The following is a 16,985-nucleotide window of genomic DNA, read 5'->3' on the forward strand; positions in this document are numbered from 1 at the left end:
GACTAATATCGTGAATAATCATTACCGCCACCATCAATGACACCATTACCAACGGCACTACCGCCATCTGAATAGTGACACTGCCATGAATACAACTACTTATTCCATTACCACCCTCACCAATACCACTCCCACCCCGTCAGTCACCGTTACAAATAACACTTCTATCATCACAATCACCATCATTGTCACCACCACTAACACATTTTCAAGTACCAAGACCATTGAAGACTGATAGAGTAATTATCTAAGTTACTGATATCAGCCAATCTTTGACATCTAGTAGACTTATAAAAATACAGCAACTCGTACAGATTTTCTTTTTGAAGGCCTATACAATTGTATTCCCAAGACCTTCTAGATTGAACATTTTGTCAGTCAGATGGACTAATAACATGGGAAGTTTGCGCAAGGACATACATTAAGAGCAGAGTCTGCTTTGTAGAAACATGGCTTTTTTTTTTTTTTTGCTAATAAGAATATTCGTATAAAAATGCATGCATTATATGCCTTTCATACTTACATGTTAACACTATTATACACAGAGTCAAGGCAAATACGTCTTAATAGCTTACGACTTTCATATTTACATGTTTATAGGCAATATGAAATCACCATAAATATAACGTAAGGTACACAGCATAAAGACATAATTTTATTCAAATCTTGTCAATCCATGGTGCAGTATGTTCGCAATAACGAAACGTATGCCTTAATAACAAACTTTACTTCTTGTACTAACTACGATTTCATCTACTCTGTAAAGAACTTTGCATGGTTTTTAGCTTTGCCAATGGCCGATGTCTTGTTGTCTTTTTGTTATTATTCCTCAATCATTGTACAGTGTTTTCATTTTACAATGTTTTGTTTACCTTATTCTCTGTTACCAAAGAAAGCGGAATGTAGGCCTACGTGTTTTTGTGGAAAATATGGAATTGATATTTGAATTGGATTGCACTGAGTTGAATTGAATTAAATCTATGTACGTTTCTCTGCCCGCACATGGTAACATTTTTTTACTTTGTTATAAATACTGTTTCGGAGAGAAAAGCATTTTACAAGCTCTGCTTTTTAGCTTTCCTTCCATTTTCAATATTATTTGGTAAATATCAGGCATCTGTTCTTCTAAATTTATTGTGTTCATATTTATTATTTCGATATAATTATTAATGTCCGTGTTCTTGTGCATGATATGATTTACTCACTTATAATCTTGATTGAGAATGAAAATAAACAAATGAAATGAAAATATGATGAACGTCAAACCAATCAGTGCAGAGATCTGCCACGGTTTTGATAACTTCATATTAATTCATTAATATGTTCGTTTGTTTGTATTGTTGTTGTTGTTGTTTTATTGCTATTAAACTTGGCATCGATCATGCACTGAAAACCTTGCAGGTGCCTATGCTGTTAATCTAACTTCCACAGCTCTTTTTTTTTTTTTTTTTTTATTGACAGTCACGTTTTCCCCCGCAGAGCTTTTGACTTTAGAAAAAGAAAGAAACATAGCTGGGTGAAGCAATCCGGCAATGCTGGCAAAGGCCTTTGCAATACAATGGAAATCAATGAAATTACACGATCGCCATCTTTGATTAAAAAAAACCAAAACAATATGAGTACACAAAGAAATGTGTACTGTTATAGGAAGAAAAACAAGCATCAAAAGTTTGATGCCTTTCAAATTTGAAAGTCAAGCGAAATGCAAAGTTAGAAAGAATAAGATACAAAAAAAAAAATCCCATACAACGGGCTAGAAATGAAAAAAGCGCGACTCATTAGAAGGAATTTCAACGAAGTCAGGTAAGCAATACAGATTTCGCAATGTTTTGCTAAATACCTAAGGGCATTATCATTAAAATGAAAAGATATATAGGCCTATCACTCTCTCTCTATCCATTTGAACATATTTTTCTCCTGGATTAGGTATTTATTTCAACAATACAACTTTAAATTGTATCAGATAGAAGGTAGTCTGCAAGCTTTGTCTTGATTCTGGACAATGAAATTTTGTCATTCAAAAGAGAGGGGAAAGTAAAAAAGAAAAAAAAGTATGATTGGATGACCTTGACATATTCGTTTTGACCAGTTCATACCCTTCACTTTTTGTTTCTATTTTGTCTAATTTTATGTTCAAAGTGTTTTCTCCTTCTATTTCCTTTGAGAGACCACCTTTCAGCAGCATGGCTTAAAGAGTGCATGAATAAACGGCGCAATCAATCAATCTCTTTCTCCCGAAGGTGACATTCGACTTGTGGGCGGCTCGTCGTTGGTAGAGGGTCGATTGGAGGTGTTTTATAACGGTGTTTGGGGGACGATATGTGACGAGGGCTGGGACGACATTGATAGACTGGTAGTGTGCAAGCAACTAGGTAAGTTTACAACGAAAAAAAAAAAAATGTCAAAACTGGAGTTGTCTCATTCTTTCTTTGAGTAATAGCCCATTTATGTTTTTCATAAGCCAGACTCTCATTCCATTTCATCTTGTTCCATTCCATTTTATATTCTGTTTAGTAGCTGTGTTCATGATTTTTCTCATTTTTTTTTCAATATTGTCATGAGTCATAGTCTTTGTTTTCTTTTAGTTATCTACTCTTTTGATTGTCTTTCCATATCATGATTCACCAATCGCGAGTGGATTATGTTTTGTTTTGTTTTTGTTTTGTTTTGTTTTGTTTTGTTTGTTTGTTGTTTGTTGTTGTTGTTGTTGTTTTTTTTTTTGGGGGGGGGGTTACAATGGACTTTGCTTTGGAAGAGAGAGAAAAGTAAAGTCACTTCAGATAAGTCTGCAGGTATAGATTTTGTGGTTATTGGTTATTTGTAAATGTAAACGCATGTAATAAAAATACCGATTCTTTTGGTTATCATTCAAGGATCTGCGGGGCTGCTTATTATAATGTAGCAATATTTCTAGATTGTCAAAACAAAGTAAAATTCACTTTATCCTATATTGCAACTTTGAAGCATGGAAGCTGGTTCGGAGTTGATGTAGAGCTATTAGGATGTATGACATAGGACACTCTAGATAGACTAATACTGTTAGCTTTCATGCCCAAAATCCATTATTTTTGAAAATCAATTTGAATGTAATTATCAATTATTCAGGTTTCCCAGTCGCTACCTCCGACACCCCATCGTACCCCGCTGCCAGCGCATTGCAGCAAATATGGTTGAGGGACGTGGGCTGTGCTCCTGGGGACGAGAGATTAACAGACTGCGTCACCAACGATCAATGGGGAGATACTGTGACGTGTTCACATCAACGTGACGTCACCATCCGCTGTTCTGGTAATGATGAACTTTTAATGATTATAAGAACGTACTCACAATTGCCATGATAATACAGATATTCTATCATGAGTACACTAGTGGACAGAGATCCTTGGCTTCCAAATGGAGGTCGCAAGTTCGATTTCCGCCAAGTACTCATTTCTCTGAAGAGGGTTATAAAGGTACAAATGTTATTTTGAAAAGGGTAGCCAGGTAGAGCATTAAAGAGAAAATGCAGTCCAAATATAATTTGGTCTGATAAGAAAGAGCAAAATCTTACGAGTCAAGGGTATAATTTTGATCAAAATCGGATGAAAAATAAGGAGTTAAGGCATTTGAAGTTTTGCTATTTGGGGGGGGGGGGAACCGTTCTTGAACGGTCAATATGAATATGCAAGTGGCAAAATGAGCATGTCATACCCTCACAACTTACCATATAGACCGATTCAATTTCGATGACCTATTCACCTACCGCCGCTAGCGGCGCTATAACGGTCGCCATAACTGGGGGCCAACGGGGCTTCCAGCGAGCTAGCTACCCAGCGAGTTGCACTTGCAGCTCAGCAGCCTAGCGTACCCATCGCGCATAGTTCGCCGGGCCTGGCCGCTGCGCCGCGGCCGGCAACCGCCGCGCTAATATTGTGATTGTTTACTCACTGTGGGAAAAGTCATTTAGCGGCTTTTAATGATTTTCTTTTGGACAAATTGATATGAGTGATTCAGACATATTGATCTACAATGAAAGCTTCAAAGGAAGGATCAGGAAAACATATTGTGCAGTTGCTGGGTGCACAAATAACAGAAAAAATGGAAATGGAAGCTGCACGGCAGTGTGTGAAATTCAGACACCGTTGACGCATGGTAAATTAAGGCAAGAATTAAAGACAATTAGTGAAATACAACGGTATAAAAAATGCACAGATTTCGAAACAAACTATGTCTACTAGATTCTCTATTAACTATTTTAATTAGGTTATCACTGCATATTCGTAAAATATGTTGTTCATCTTAAAAGACAAGTTTAGATCAAAGAGTTTGATAATTCACTGATTGTTTTTTCTTATCCTTGGTGTCCTACTTGCCAAAGTTAGAATACACTTCCTGGCTAGACTTTATTATTATGACAAACATTTTACAGCCTACACTACAGCTAAATAAATGTTTCAAGATGCGTTAAATTCTTATATTGTTTTCACTTCTTCAATGTTCAGCACTGAATTGATCATAGGCCTATTCAATTTTGGCCTGGAACTCTGCATTTGACTTTTGATAAAGTGATACTTATAAATATTAAACCATGGATGGTGACAAACATATCCGTTTCATAATCATACCAAGAAAGTATGATTTAAAGATCACTTTTGTAGATTATAATATTAGGCGTTAGCGTGATGTTATGCAAGGTTACTTAGACCTAAAGCCCTTAAAACAGTAGAAGTTTTGGTTGTAGACATCAGGCGACGTAGTCGTTAGAAACGCCTAGATTTATATTCCGTTTGGTTTACTTAGTTAGGCTTGCCCGAAGTTATCGACAACCGAAAAATAATGATATAGGACGTAGGGTTCTAGAAATCAATAGGTCTAGATCTAGTCTGGACTCTTGCCTAGATTTCTAGACAAGATCTAACGTTAGACAGATTCTACCCTGCTGGTCCGACACTCCCGAGTAAATTCAAAAGCCTGCCCTAAAAAGATTAAGTTAACTGATAGCTTGCAATTTATTGCGCCATATTTAGCTCACGATTCTTATCCATATTGTATCTAATTATATCAGTTAACTTGTCAACAGTCTAGGCTTACTAGAAACGTCTGCCTGCGCCTAGCAATAATTCTCCCCAGCGGTTTTTATTCTCTTACACAAATGTGAATATACGGGGCTTACATGCGAGTACCCAAGTCATCGCCAAAGAAATAGAGTCTACAAACACTCACGGATCGTACCGATATTTACCTTGAAATTCAAGTTTTGGCTATATACAGCCGTATGTCATCTACCCATTCGCTCATTGTCGGTACAAGTTGTTTGATTTTATTTATATTTAATCAGCTAGCGAAAAAAAAAAATGTAGACGAGACAAAGCCAGATGCGTCGATCGCTGCCAGCGCCAGAGATAACTTGCCGGCTGGCGCCGGGTGGTAAAAGCACTGGCTGCCGCTGGCACCCTTGCCACGCACGCAGGGCGCTTGCCGACCCGGCCTGTTTGGCCCCCAGTTATGGCGTCGCCTTAAGAGGGCGCACTTCCATGAACAGTTGCTTGAATCGGTCTATAGTTTGTACATAAAATTTTGAAATTTACAATTTTTCATTCCAACGCAATTATGCCCGAGGCTCAAATCATCATAAAACTATTCTGAAGTTATTCAACTAGGAATAACATGCTTCAGACTTCAATGAGAGAAACATTGAAATTTCGTCCTTTTTTGTACACGATTAATTGAAAATTGAGGGTATGACATGGTTAGCTCACTCATTTGCATATTCATATCCATTGTACAAGAATTGCTTTGCAGAAATTAGCAAAACTTCAAAATGTCATTAAAAAATTCAGGTCATGACTTCCTTATTTTTCATCAGATTTCTGTCAAATTTTTACCATTACTCCTTTTTATCAAGCCAACCTATATTTGGACTGGATTTACCTTTTAACAACGGCAGGGCTCTGTAGTCCAACAAAGCAGTGACAAAATAGAAAGACCATTCATCATCGTTATGTGTAGTGACTTGGCTCAGTTGTAGCGCGTCCGCCTTCGGATCCGAAGGACCGGGTTTGATTCCCGCGTAAAACTGACCAATGTTGTGTGTAAATGCACCGTCCCCTTTAGTTAGAAGCAGAACACTCTGTCCCTCGGATTTAGGACATAAAATTGAGGTCCCGTGTGTGAGAGAGTCACAACTCATGCACTAAAAGATTCCGATTCATTCATTCAGAGCAAAGAGCAGGGTGCATAACACGGTGAAGTCTGTGGTCTCGCCTCACATCCAACTGGGCCCCATTGAAGACTAGCTATATAGTGCAACTGGTTATGGGCTATCCAGCCATCTACTCAGATGGAATTGAAACAGTCAATCAATGATACGATCAATCATGATTGTCATTATATTTTTATCACTGTTATTGTTATCATCAGTATAAGTATTATTGAGATTACCATCATTGTCGTTCTTCTTCTCCTTATCTTTTTCTTCTTGTGCGTGTTATCATTATCATCATTATCATTATTATTTTCATCATTATCATTCTTATTATCATCGACATCTGTATTAATAACAGCGGTAGTACTTGTCATTGTTTGTAAGTATAATAATTAGCATTGAAATTAGGATAATCAATGTTATTGTAGACAGACCCTCCTCTCTCCCTCTCTTTCAAACCTCTATTTCTCTTTTCCCTTAATTCGCTAAAGGTCTAAACCTCAACATTGCCCCAAATTATGTCGGATGCTTCGATTTTTCAAGCATTTCTGGCATCACGAGAAGCGTCGATCTGGGATCGACAACAGCCATTGAAGACTGTCTTGAAAGTTGCTCCGACGACAGCACCCATGCGGCTGTAGCCGGTGAGAATTGTTTTTGCGCCGATAACTTCATGTCCTCGTCGGGAGCTATGCCCGACCAGATGTGCTCCTCGCCCTGCCCGGGAAACCAGGGGCAATTATGCGGAGGTGGCAGCGCCTACTTGTCAACATTTACAGGTTGGAATTCACTCATTTGAATTTTGTGTTTGCCCTACATGTAATTCCGTTTCTTTCTTTCTTTCTTTCTTTCTTTCTTTCTTTCTTTCTTTCTTTTTTTTTGGTTATTTTTGTTCAAGTTACATTTCGATTTTCTAAAAACTACTGTATATAATTCGTTTTATTTTTGTTTTAGCTGATTGCTACATACCAAATAACACCTCGCTGTAATGTCAGTGTTGATACCATGACGACTTGAAATCTTTCACAACAGAACGATTTTGCTATCAACTTCTCTCAGTCTTAAAGTTAGGGGATACCTTTTACAGACCTCCCAAAATGCAGCAAAACATTAAATATGAACCTCAGGGGACTTGTTTAGGCCACTGCTGAGAAATTTGGAAGTCAACAGTTATCTACAATTTGAATAATGCACAAAACTCAACTACTCAGTAGTTCTGTGTGTCAGCCACATTTTTAAGCCTTTTTGTTGCAGTCTTCTGTATTTTTTTTTATCTATAAACACAAATGTAAAAGTATAAGAGCTAATGTAATAACATATAGAGTGTGTGGCAAGAATGTATATAGAAATGTTTGTAAGTTTTGATGAACTTTCTTCACAAAATATACATGATGGACAGACATGCAGTGCATGGGTCTGCAAAGGTAGCTTTAATAGTAATGTACTGGACTTTACGGTGAGCCCCGAAAAAAATTCAATTCAAAATCTAACGGTCAATAAAAATGTACTAAATGTTACCTTCCACTTTCAATGCATTATGGGAGTTTCTAAAATGATACTCTCTTCAACATACCACTGTATTTATACAACTCTTCATTTGAGGCATGCAAATGCGATTCCCTAACTGTTGCTGAGTTGTTAAAACGTTCCTTGGAACAGCGCTTAGTCCATTTTTGTCGGTGATCGATGCCTGTCTGGTCTCAATGGAAGAGCAACAGCGAGTCGTTAATGTAATCTTGCTCGAGGAAGATGAACGTTAGATGTGCACTGAAACAGGAGACTTGAAGACTACGCCAGTATTGATGCCTACAGCTGTGGCGAATGTGTCATGTAAATAAATTGTGCATCACTCGCCGGCATCTCCCTTCAGCTCTATCACTACATGGATATCTCTGTCTGTCATATACGTAAGCAATAATAGAATACATTACTCATTCCAATATATCTTTCTCTCAAATGCTCTGTTTACTCGGCAACCAACGAAGTCGACGTTGAAAGTGGATACATCGCGTCACCATGGTTTCCAGGCAACTATGTGGTAGACCCGGATGTGGAAGCTTCTGACGTTGTCGTCGACAGCGTGGACGTCAAAACAAGCGGAGAGCTGACCGTGACGATCCTGGCTCTCGAGCTGGCTCCAGGTGATAGCGTGGTCATCGAGGCAGGCGGCTCGACTCTCGCCATCGACTCGGGGGCCACCTACATGAGGGAAAGTATTTTCTCCAATGTTCCGTCTACGACGACGTTGACGGTGACGTTGAGGAAGGCGGCGAATTCACCCGGAGCTTCGGGCTTTCTGATAACATACAATCGTAAGTTTTGAAGTAGACAACATACAGACCTTGGCTCCGTTTTATCAAAAGATATAATCAATTATAAATTTCCTTATCACACAGGCTGCCATAGACGTACAATAGAAATCGACTATAAAATCAATTATATCTCTTCATAAAACATGTCCAAGATACATTGCAGACAAAACTAGTATGGTTCCTGGTTCATCTTCATTCTTTTTGATTAAGGCAACAATATTTTGTCACATATTTTCGAGAAAAAACAAATGAGAAATTGAACAAGCTTGGAAAGTGAAAGAAAAAAAAAAAAACCTTTCAGGTTTTCCAAGATTTTCCATTGTCAAAATCAACAATCATGACAAGATCTTTCAGCGGATGCATTGATCATATTGCCATTTGTGTTTTTGGAAGCATTTAACATAGTAAATACTATTTAGTCATATATCAAACCACACACAGAACTGACGACTACAACCCCTGACCCTGCGCAGATGTCAACCCAGGAAGCATTTACCACGAGGACATCCGGGTCGAACCCGACAAATCCATCAAGCACGCCACCAGGGAGTGCCACAACTAAAGCCCCGACAACTCAGATGGGTAATCCTGCGTTGACTTTAACATCCACGACAGCTCCACGTAAGTATAACCTAAATCAGTGCTTAGTAGAGAAAGTTCACAAGGCGTTTGGAGCATCACTGCGTATTCATCGCCACTGGTCTAAACAGGGATTTTTAGTGGGAAAATTGCAAGCTTCTGATAAAAGGAATTATGGTATTTATCCGCAAGGTAATGATCTGTATGAATGCCTTCAGTCAGCATGCAGGAAGAATCACAGTCTGTGTTGAGACAACACTTTTGAAGGTCTTAGATGTCATCCTTACATCAGTATTGGTGACAGGATAGAGGTTGCCCTTGTTCTACTTGAAATGACAGCTGCCTTTGATACTGTTGATCATACTACCTTCTTAATTTAAGACTGAGGAAATAGTTTGGAATTGATGCAACTGCAATCCAGTGGCTCAGGTCATACCTCAACAACAGAAGACAAACAATAAACATCAATGGAAAGCTGTCCCCTGAGACCACCCTTCGTTATGGAGTTACGCAGGGCTCGGTCCTCGGTCCGTTGCTCTTCACACTCTACATTACCCCTCTTGGCTCTATCGTAGAGCAACATGGCCTTGGTGCACATTTCTACGCTGATGACACCCAGCTCTACCTCACTTTTGATCCAAAAGTTGGAGGCGTCGAAGAATGTACAACTGCTGCTGTTGGGGCTGCTATTGAGGAGATTCGCTGTTGGATGGACAGCAACTTCTTGAACTTTAACGACAAGAAAACAGAGTATTTATTGCTCTCATCTCCATAATTATTTGAGTAGTAGTATTACTGGTGCTCCAGTTCTAGTCGGTGAAGAAGCTATATCTCCCAACAACAAAGCTAGAAACCCTGGTGTAGTCTTTGACAGGACATTGAGAATGGAGAAACACGTATCGTGTGTTTGTCAGTCAGCATACTGCCAACTCCGCCGGATTGCTGAGATCAGACACTGTATTACCCTCATATCATCTGGACTGGATTTCTGCAACTGTCTCCTTGCAGGCCTGTCATCCTCATCAATCAAACGCCTCCAGGCTGTACAGAATGCTGCTGCACATCTTCTTACAGGCACCAAGAAGTTTGACCGTATCTCACCAATACTTCGTGAGCTTCATCACCAATGGCTGCCTGCAACGAAGAGTGCAGTATAAGATCTTATTGCTTACCTATAAAGCTCTCCATAACTTGTCTCCTGGCTACGTGCCTGCACTTATCACTTAACGTCAGCGACAACCTGGACTTCCTTGTACTGGACTGACTCTCCATTTTCCCAATACCCGCCTAAAAATGTATGGGGATAGAGCCTCCTCTTCTGTTGCTGTACGTCTGTGGAACTCTCTACCGGTCTTGCTTCGGAATTGTAACATCCTTAATTCATTTCAACTCTGAAGTGAAGACTTTTTTCCCCAGCAAATTTGTGAATGATGTGTGACACATTGTGGGAGCCGGACGCCTTTGAATGCTTCTACAGATAAATGACGTTCATATAATGCTGTTTCATCATTTCATCATAATTAGCGAACTACCAATCAAGTTTCTGTCTTATCGATTTGCTGGCTAATATAATGATACTTGAAGCCCGCGAGAAGGGTCATTCCCAAATAACAAACTTACTGTGGGCATATTGTGGCTGAATACTGGATGATGTGAGCAATTCAAGGCTGTTCGAAAAGTGCAATACCTCGAGAAGAGGAAACGAATGTCCCGCAAATGGTCAGAACAGTCACGTGTATTTTGTGTAAGTTGCCCAAACCGTGTAACGTAGTTCATATAGCAACGTAGAGGGCACGCTTCAACTACGTTTTCTTTCTGTGATAAAATGATACATCCTCGCCAATGATGCCAAGTAAGGAAACACAAAACCGTCATTTCTGTATCAAACAAATAAACAGACGAACAAACACGGCGACATCCATTCACAACATCAATCTACATTATTTATCAAAAGAAAAAAGACTTTGTTCGCAAACCACTCATTCAATATAGAATGATTATAAAAGAACTTGCAAACAAAGAAAGGACCGGTAATTTGAAATGGTTTCAGTGCTCTTTTTCATACATGTTCTTTTACAACAGCAGCAGTATGTGTATTCTTATTGAGAGTTCTTCTAGCGTTTGAGTACAGGGTTCTTTACCTTTTGTCGTGTAGTCCCTCCCCTCCCCCTCGGGCTAAACAACCAATCAACCAACCAACCAACCAACCAACCAACAAACAAACAAACAAAAGCCAGAAATACTAATTATGATATTCAAAATAATTATTTATATGGAGCTGGAATAAAACGATGGAAATACAAAAATGAAAGAAATAATAAATAGGAGAAAAACAAACAAACAAACATATGTAATTGATTTGAATTCGGTCAGGTGTCACCGAAGTTTCCTTTAACTATTACCCTGTTTGAAGTGAAAAACATTTGCATTTTTTTTTTTTTTTTGCCCATCACTGAATTCTTCTTCTCTGTTTTTTAAAAAGTTGTGTGCAACCATCCCAACCTCAATGTCGGCACCATCTTTGAGGAAGAGAGGAATCGGTACTCCGTGGGAGACACACTGGTGCAAAGCTGCCCCAGCGGGCACACACCTGAAGGGAACACTACGCTCACCTGTAGGACTGTTGGAGACTGGCAACCCACGCCCGGCTGTGAGACCACGGCGTTTACCCTTCAGGTTTGGCTGGTGGCAAGTAAGTACTCATAAAGCACTGCGATAGTAATACGTATAAGTTGTTAACCCGTCAAATCCTGGAGAAACTTTGGTGTGCAAAGTATTACTACGTCACAGCGAATCAGCGCGTCTTAATGTCAGAGGATATCTGTTATTCTTTTGTATTCTGATCAAGATTCTTGGAACCGATTAACATACACACACACACACACACAATTTCTGCGCATTGGCAGAGCTGCTTATTTCTTCAAGTCAGAAAAGTGTGATTATACTTATATTTACCCATCACCGCAGTTGAATGAAAAGTCACATGCATTGTGCTTCTATTGTATGTGAGGAAATGGAGAGAAAGAGATGGAAATGATAAAAAAGTACGTGTTTGTATTCTTACTGAATGGAGAAGAAGAATATTTGTCATGAATTATTTGCACAAATATTCGCTTGTTGAGGGTTATAAGAATTAATTGACAAATCAGATTTCTTGAAGAGATTATGATATCTATTTCAAATTCCATCCATTCACATGGTTTGTAAAGATCTGTGATCTCTTATCATGACTCAGTATCACATTTAAAATCCACAGAGATGTCAAGGTCAAGGTCAGACTCCTAAGGAAGGAATCTTCAACTTTAGAATTTTGCACTCAATAACAACTTGGCATCGCGCCAAAAGAGGCAAAGCTGCATACCCATCAAAATCTATTATGGAAACCATGTCAGCGATATGTGGAAATGTAACTTTTGTGACAAAGGCCAAGAGTCTTGCCAAGAGAACTGACTCGTCGTGTGTGTGTGTGTGTGTGTGTGTGAACTTGGCATTAAAATCTATGTGAGGGCATCCTCGGATTATCCTGTGAGTAAGTACACTCAGCAACATTCTATTAAGATGACAAGACTATAAAATGTAAATTGATGGCCAATTTCAAAATTTTGGCAAGGGATTTTCTTTTAATTGTTGTTTTTGAAACGTCACTTTCCCATTATGCCCTACGTTATGTTTAGACTAAAAAAAAAAACCCAAACAAACAAAACCAACATCAAAAACAAAGACAAAACTTTAAAACGGAAATCCAAGTATTAAATGTCTTAAAGACACCTATAACGCCATCGTTACATGTTTAAGCTTTGCAACCTCATATTCAGCAATTATTCAAAAAAGTTTTCACCAATGAACCGAAGTTCAATATCAACCAAGTATACAATATGTATGACAACACCACCCCAAAATGCATTCATCTGATTCCTTTGTTTAGTGTTATCATTAGTATTATCAGAACTATGTTTTTAATCATATCATTGTAACGTTTCTAAGTATTCATATTATTATCATCATTCATGATTTGCTCTTTGGGAATTCGTCTCCTCAGCAATCGCAGCCGCCATAGCTGTTTTCCTGATAATCCTAATCATCATCTTCTGTGTTGGACACGCCATGCTGGGAAGCCCCCGCAAAAGAGAGTGAGTGGAGAAAGATAAGAAGTTGATTTTTTTTTTCCACAAATAAATTTTATTTTCAAATCAACATCCACGTACAAATAAGTATCAAATTACATGATACCTAATCAAATCATACGATTTGACAGGCATGTGACCGGCAGCCACCAATTTAACTCTTAATGTGCCAAGGTGAAAACCCCCTGTGTGCCACGTTATTCCGAGACACGAAGGTAGTCATGCTTTGAGAAGGAATTCTGTTTTTCTAAGTTGTATAACCTCTACAAATTTGTGTTAAGATGGGCATAATAGTAGGCAAAGTTAAAGAGGAATGCAAAAATTTTTGTTTTGATATGAATTTTATGACGAATCTATTTCCAATTTCTCTTTCGAATGACCAGTTGCTACATTACTGTAAAGGCATGACTTTTGCACATAAAACCGTGACAGAAACTTAGAATGTACGAGCAAATCTAGTTGGGAACACCGCTTGATAGTCAATCACCACATAGAATGCAAGCCGTATATGAGAGGAACAAAAGCACGAAAAACACTTTGATTGTGCCGCGGGATTAGCAATGATTAGCGATTTATCGATCGGTTTTGGCGGCTTTGTTTGTTGAGCAGAATATGCGAAGTTGGCACGCCGTCGACTGAGCCGGACGTGCGAACGTGGCACATAAAGAGTTAAATGATGTGCAATTTCAGTTAATATTGAATACAAAACCTTTATTTTTTTTCTGACATCATCTACCTCCTGAATTGGTAAAAAAAAAAAATCTTCAGAATTCAAATTGTGTCTGGCAAAAGATGCAAAATACTTTGCATTAAAAAGACACACGCGCATTGGAACTTTTAAGGTTTTCTGTAGAAACAAGCATAGAAGTATTTCTAGTAATTTGAGTTTTATTCTGAAAGTTATCTTCTATGAGAGAAAGAAGAAAAAAATCTCTGTGTAACATCGGATTCCCAAAGCAAATGCGCAATTGTGTCTGTGGAGCTCAAACAAAACCTACTCTGATCTTTGTCGGCAAGAATAATCTGTTTTATCGCATGTAAATCTAAGAACTCTCTGACATGTCCATGGCCGTCATAACGAACACAATCGCAAATAACGTTTCATGGGCTACAATCAAGACAATGTCCCAGAATAACCAACACCAGTGAACACGGCAAAGTCAATGATCAGTAGCAACAATATGTTTGTTTCGATAAATTGTTTTGTTTACTCAAACACGTGTGTCGTTTTTAATTTTCATCACCAAGGAATATTCTGAGAGAAAGTGGAGACGGACCGATCACCAGTCTATCAACTGTCAGACAGACTGATAACAACGATTACAACGCTGGTCCTACCCTTATTCCAATCACTGAGGACGCCGCGGCGGGTAGAAACTCTTCAGCAACTTACGCGCCGAGCAATCCATCCACTGTCGCTGCGAGTACTACCTTGGTTGCAATTCCGGGCCCTTCAGAGACCCCTCAGCCTCCTTCTGACGTGCCCGAGCCCAGCCAACCAGAGGAACCTCCAGCGCCGACTTCCCCTACCAGTGTTTCAAATGACGCCACGCAGCAGACGGAGCCGATGGAAATCACTGTCACGCCGCCGCCGGAGCCCCCGTCGCCGACCGAGAGCTATCCCCCTCGCGACTACCCAGGTGCGCTCCGGAACTCAGTGATCACGAACGGACTTACGTCCGCACAGTCCAACGGCCAGATCAACCATCTCGGCAACGAGGAACGTAGGGCAGTGGACGCTCTCTTCAACGCGGTTCGGGACTACGACGACCCGCCGAGCCCCTCACCGACTGGGCTCTACGGTTCAGTCCCGCCGAGGCACATGCGTAGCCCATCCGTTATCTCAAACCCAGGTCGAGTGACCGATAGTGTCCCTTCCAGTCCCTGGTACAGAGTCTGAACAGATCAGTACAGTTCGACAACCCTGGTCTAAGAGTCTGATAAGTAATGATAATTGAAATGGGCCCTATTTAATAAAGTTTTTCGTAAAGTGACGCAGGACTTTACGAACGACTTAAATATGGCAAGCTAAATGGGTTTCCTAATCATTGGGAATTTCAATAGCTAAAATTGAAATTTGCAGATGATAATGATTGTTCTTACATGTTAACACACGTTTTTCATTTGAAAGTGTGTATTTGTCCCAATATAGATGTAATAATCCAAATTGACATAGTAAAGTCGTACTTTGTTAAATTGTAAGAGGAAAATGGGCACACATAATTGGCATTTCATATTCCAGTCGTTTGTAAAGTCACGCGTAACTTTACAAACAGCTTTATGAAACATGGCCCTGTTTATATATTCACTACCCCCCCCCCCCGCCCACTCTAGAAAATCAATGCATTTGCTCGTTTGATATATTTTTTTTTTCACTGTCTGCTCTGCCTTTTTATCTTCCATGTCCGATAGCCGTTAACTCTTCCGGCTATCGTGAGATTCAGCACCGTGAGTCTTATGTGCATTATACATGAATCAAAATTATGGCCGAAGAATTTCGTAAAATATACTATTTCTTCACTCATTCTCTCTTTCACCCCTCTTACGCCACCACCCTCTTTCTTTCTCTCAGAAATATATCAATTTGGATTTTTTTATCTAGTCGTTTTCTTTGTCTCTTCCAGCTTTTATTTTTCATGTCTGATGGCCATTAGCTCTCCCGGTTTCCATTAAGATACGCTGTAGGATTCCACGCGACGTGTTCTAGTGCATTATTCATGCGACAAACTATATAGGGTAAAACCCGCCCATAATGCTGCAAATGGAACACATTTTCTATTATGTCTTGCCTCTGCTTGATAGTCTCATTATCCAGTCCCTCTGACATGATGAGATTACTTTACCAAACTAAATAACGATGAGAAAGTATTGGACGTGCGCAAAATGTTTTACCCCTGCTTCACAGGTAAATGACCCTTTCTGAAGCCTTTGTTTCTCTCCCGCTGGCGGCGGCGCTCCTCGCTCCGCGGCTCCGAAAATACTTCACCCCTTTCTGTGTCATTGACTCTGGACAATGTGTATAAAAATATGGGGCTTTCTGTGCCAATCGGACTCAAATCACTTAAGGAATACTTTTTCTATTATACTTGTAACTGGATTTATTCTGAGCAACCTCTCTGTAGTAAACGATGCTAATTACTCTGTTATTTACTCTGCTTCTATCTCTTTTTCTCTCTCTTTGTATCTTCTCTCCCACACACCCTTACACAAGACAGGCACCCTCCCGTTTTATAAACTTCCTTTCCATCCCTAAAAATAGCTTTATTTCAATTGAACAGCATTTTGAACGTTATTATTAATTCGTCCTGTTAAGAATGAATCATCGAATTCCAACTCTGGATCTTACCCATTACCGTATATGATTGTAGTATGTGAGTTAAAATCACCTGAAAGAATTAGACATTATATAAAATGTATTGATCAGTACTGTATTTTTATCACTGTTACATTGTACTAGTATTATTACTGTCATTGATTCCTCGTTTACTATGTAATATCAGATCTAAAAATGAATCAGTGTGGATTTCAACTTTGTCAGCTTCGATCAGATACTGCAGTAATGTGTGTTGATATCTAGATAGACACCGTATCAAAGAACTGTTTTGCTTTATTCCCTGAGAATCATTTCGAGAACAGGCCCACCATTTTGGTGGCGAAGCAACATTACGCGGTATTGCCCCCTCTGTCGGTGATAAATTTGTAATGTTGATGGAATCGAGAGAGTCGACAATGATCTTGTTCACTCATTTTGCTTACATCAGTTTGCTTTTCAAGAATGTATTTTCG

The 16,985-nt window shown here is 39.3% G+C and overlaps 1 protein-coding gene across 1 annotated transcript; it reads left to right on the forward strand.

Annotated features, from left to right (window-relative positions):
* The first annotated feature begins 1,702 nt into the window (after positions 1-1,702).
* Positions 1,703-15,099, forward strand: LOC140233951 (uncharacterized). Its single transcript, XM_072314039.1, has 12 exons — positions 1,703-1,709; positions 2,241-2,372; positions 3,106-3,288; positions 6,676-6,963; positions 8,212-8,496; positions 8,938-9,117; positions 9,651-9,779; positions 10,084-10,185; positions 11,558-11,767; positions 13,115-13,205; positions 14,448-14,613; positions 14,689-15,099. The coding sequence occupies exons 1-12, from the start codon at positions 1,703-1,705 to the stop codon at positions 15,097-15,099; spliced, it is 2,184 nt and encodes a 727-aa protein (XP_072170140.1).
* The last annotated feature ends 1,886 nt before the right edge of the window (positions 15,100-16,985 follow it).

The sequence above is a fragment of the Diadema setosum genome, chromosome 10, assembly GCF_964275005.1.
Source record: "Diadema setosum chromosome 10, eeDiaSeto1, whole genome shotgun sequence".
NCBI lineage: Eukaryota > Metazoa > Echinodermata > Echinoidea > Diadematoida > Diadematidae > Diadema > Diadema setosum.

Excerpts from the sequence above, each read along its gene's own strand:
- LOC140233951 (XM_072314039.1), top strand. Across the intron at positions 9,118-9,650 it reads AACATCCACGACAGCTCCAC|AGCAACATGGCCTTGGTGCA; the intron begins GTAAGTATAACC and ends GCTCTATCGTAG. Across the intron at positions 9,780-10,083 it reads TGCTATTGAGGAGATTCGCT|GCCTGTCATCCTCATCAATC; the intron begins GTTGGATGGACA and ends GTCTCCTTGCAG.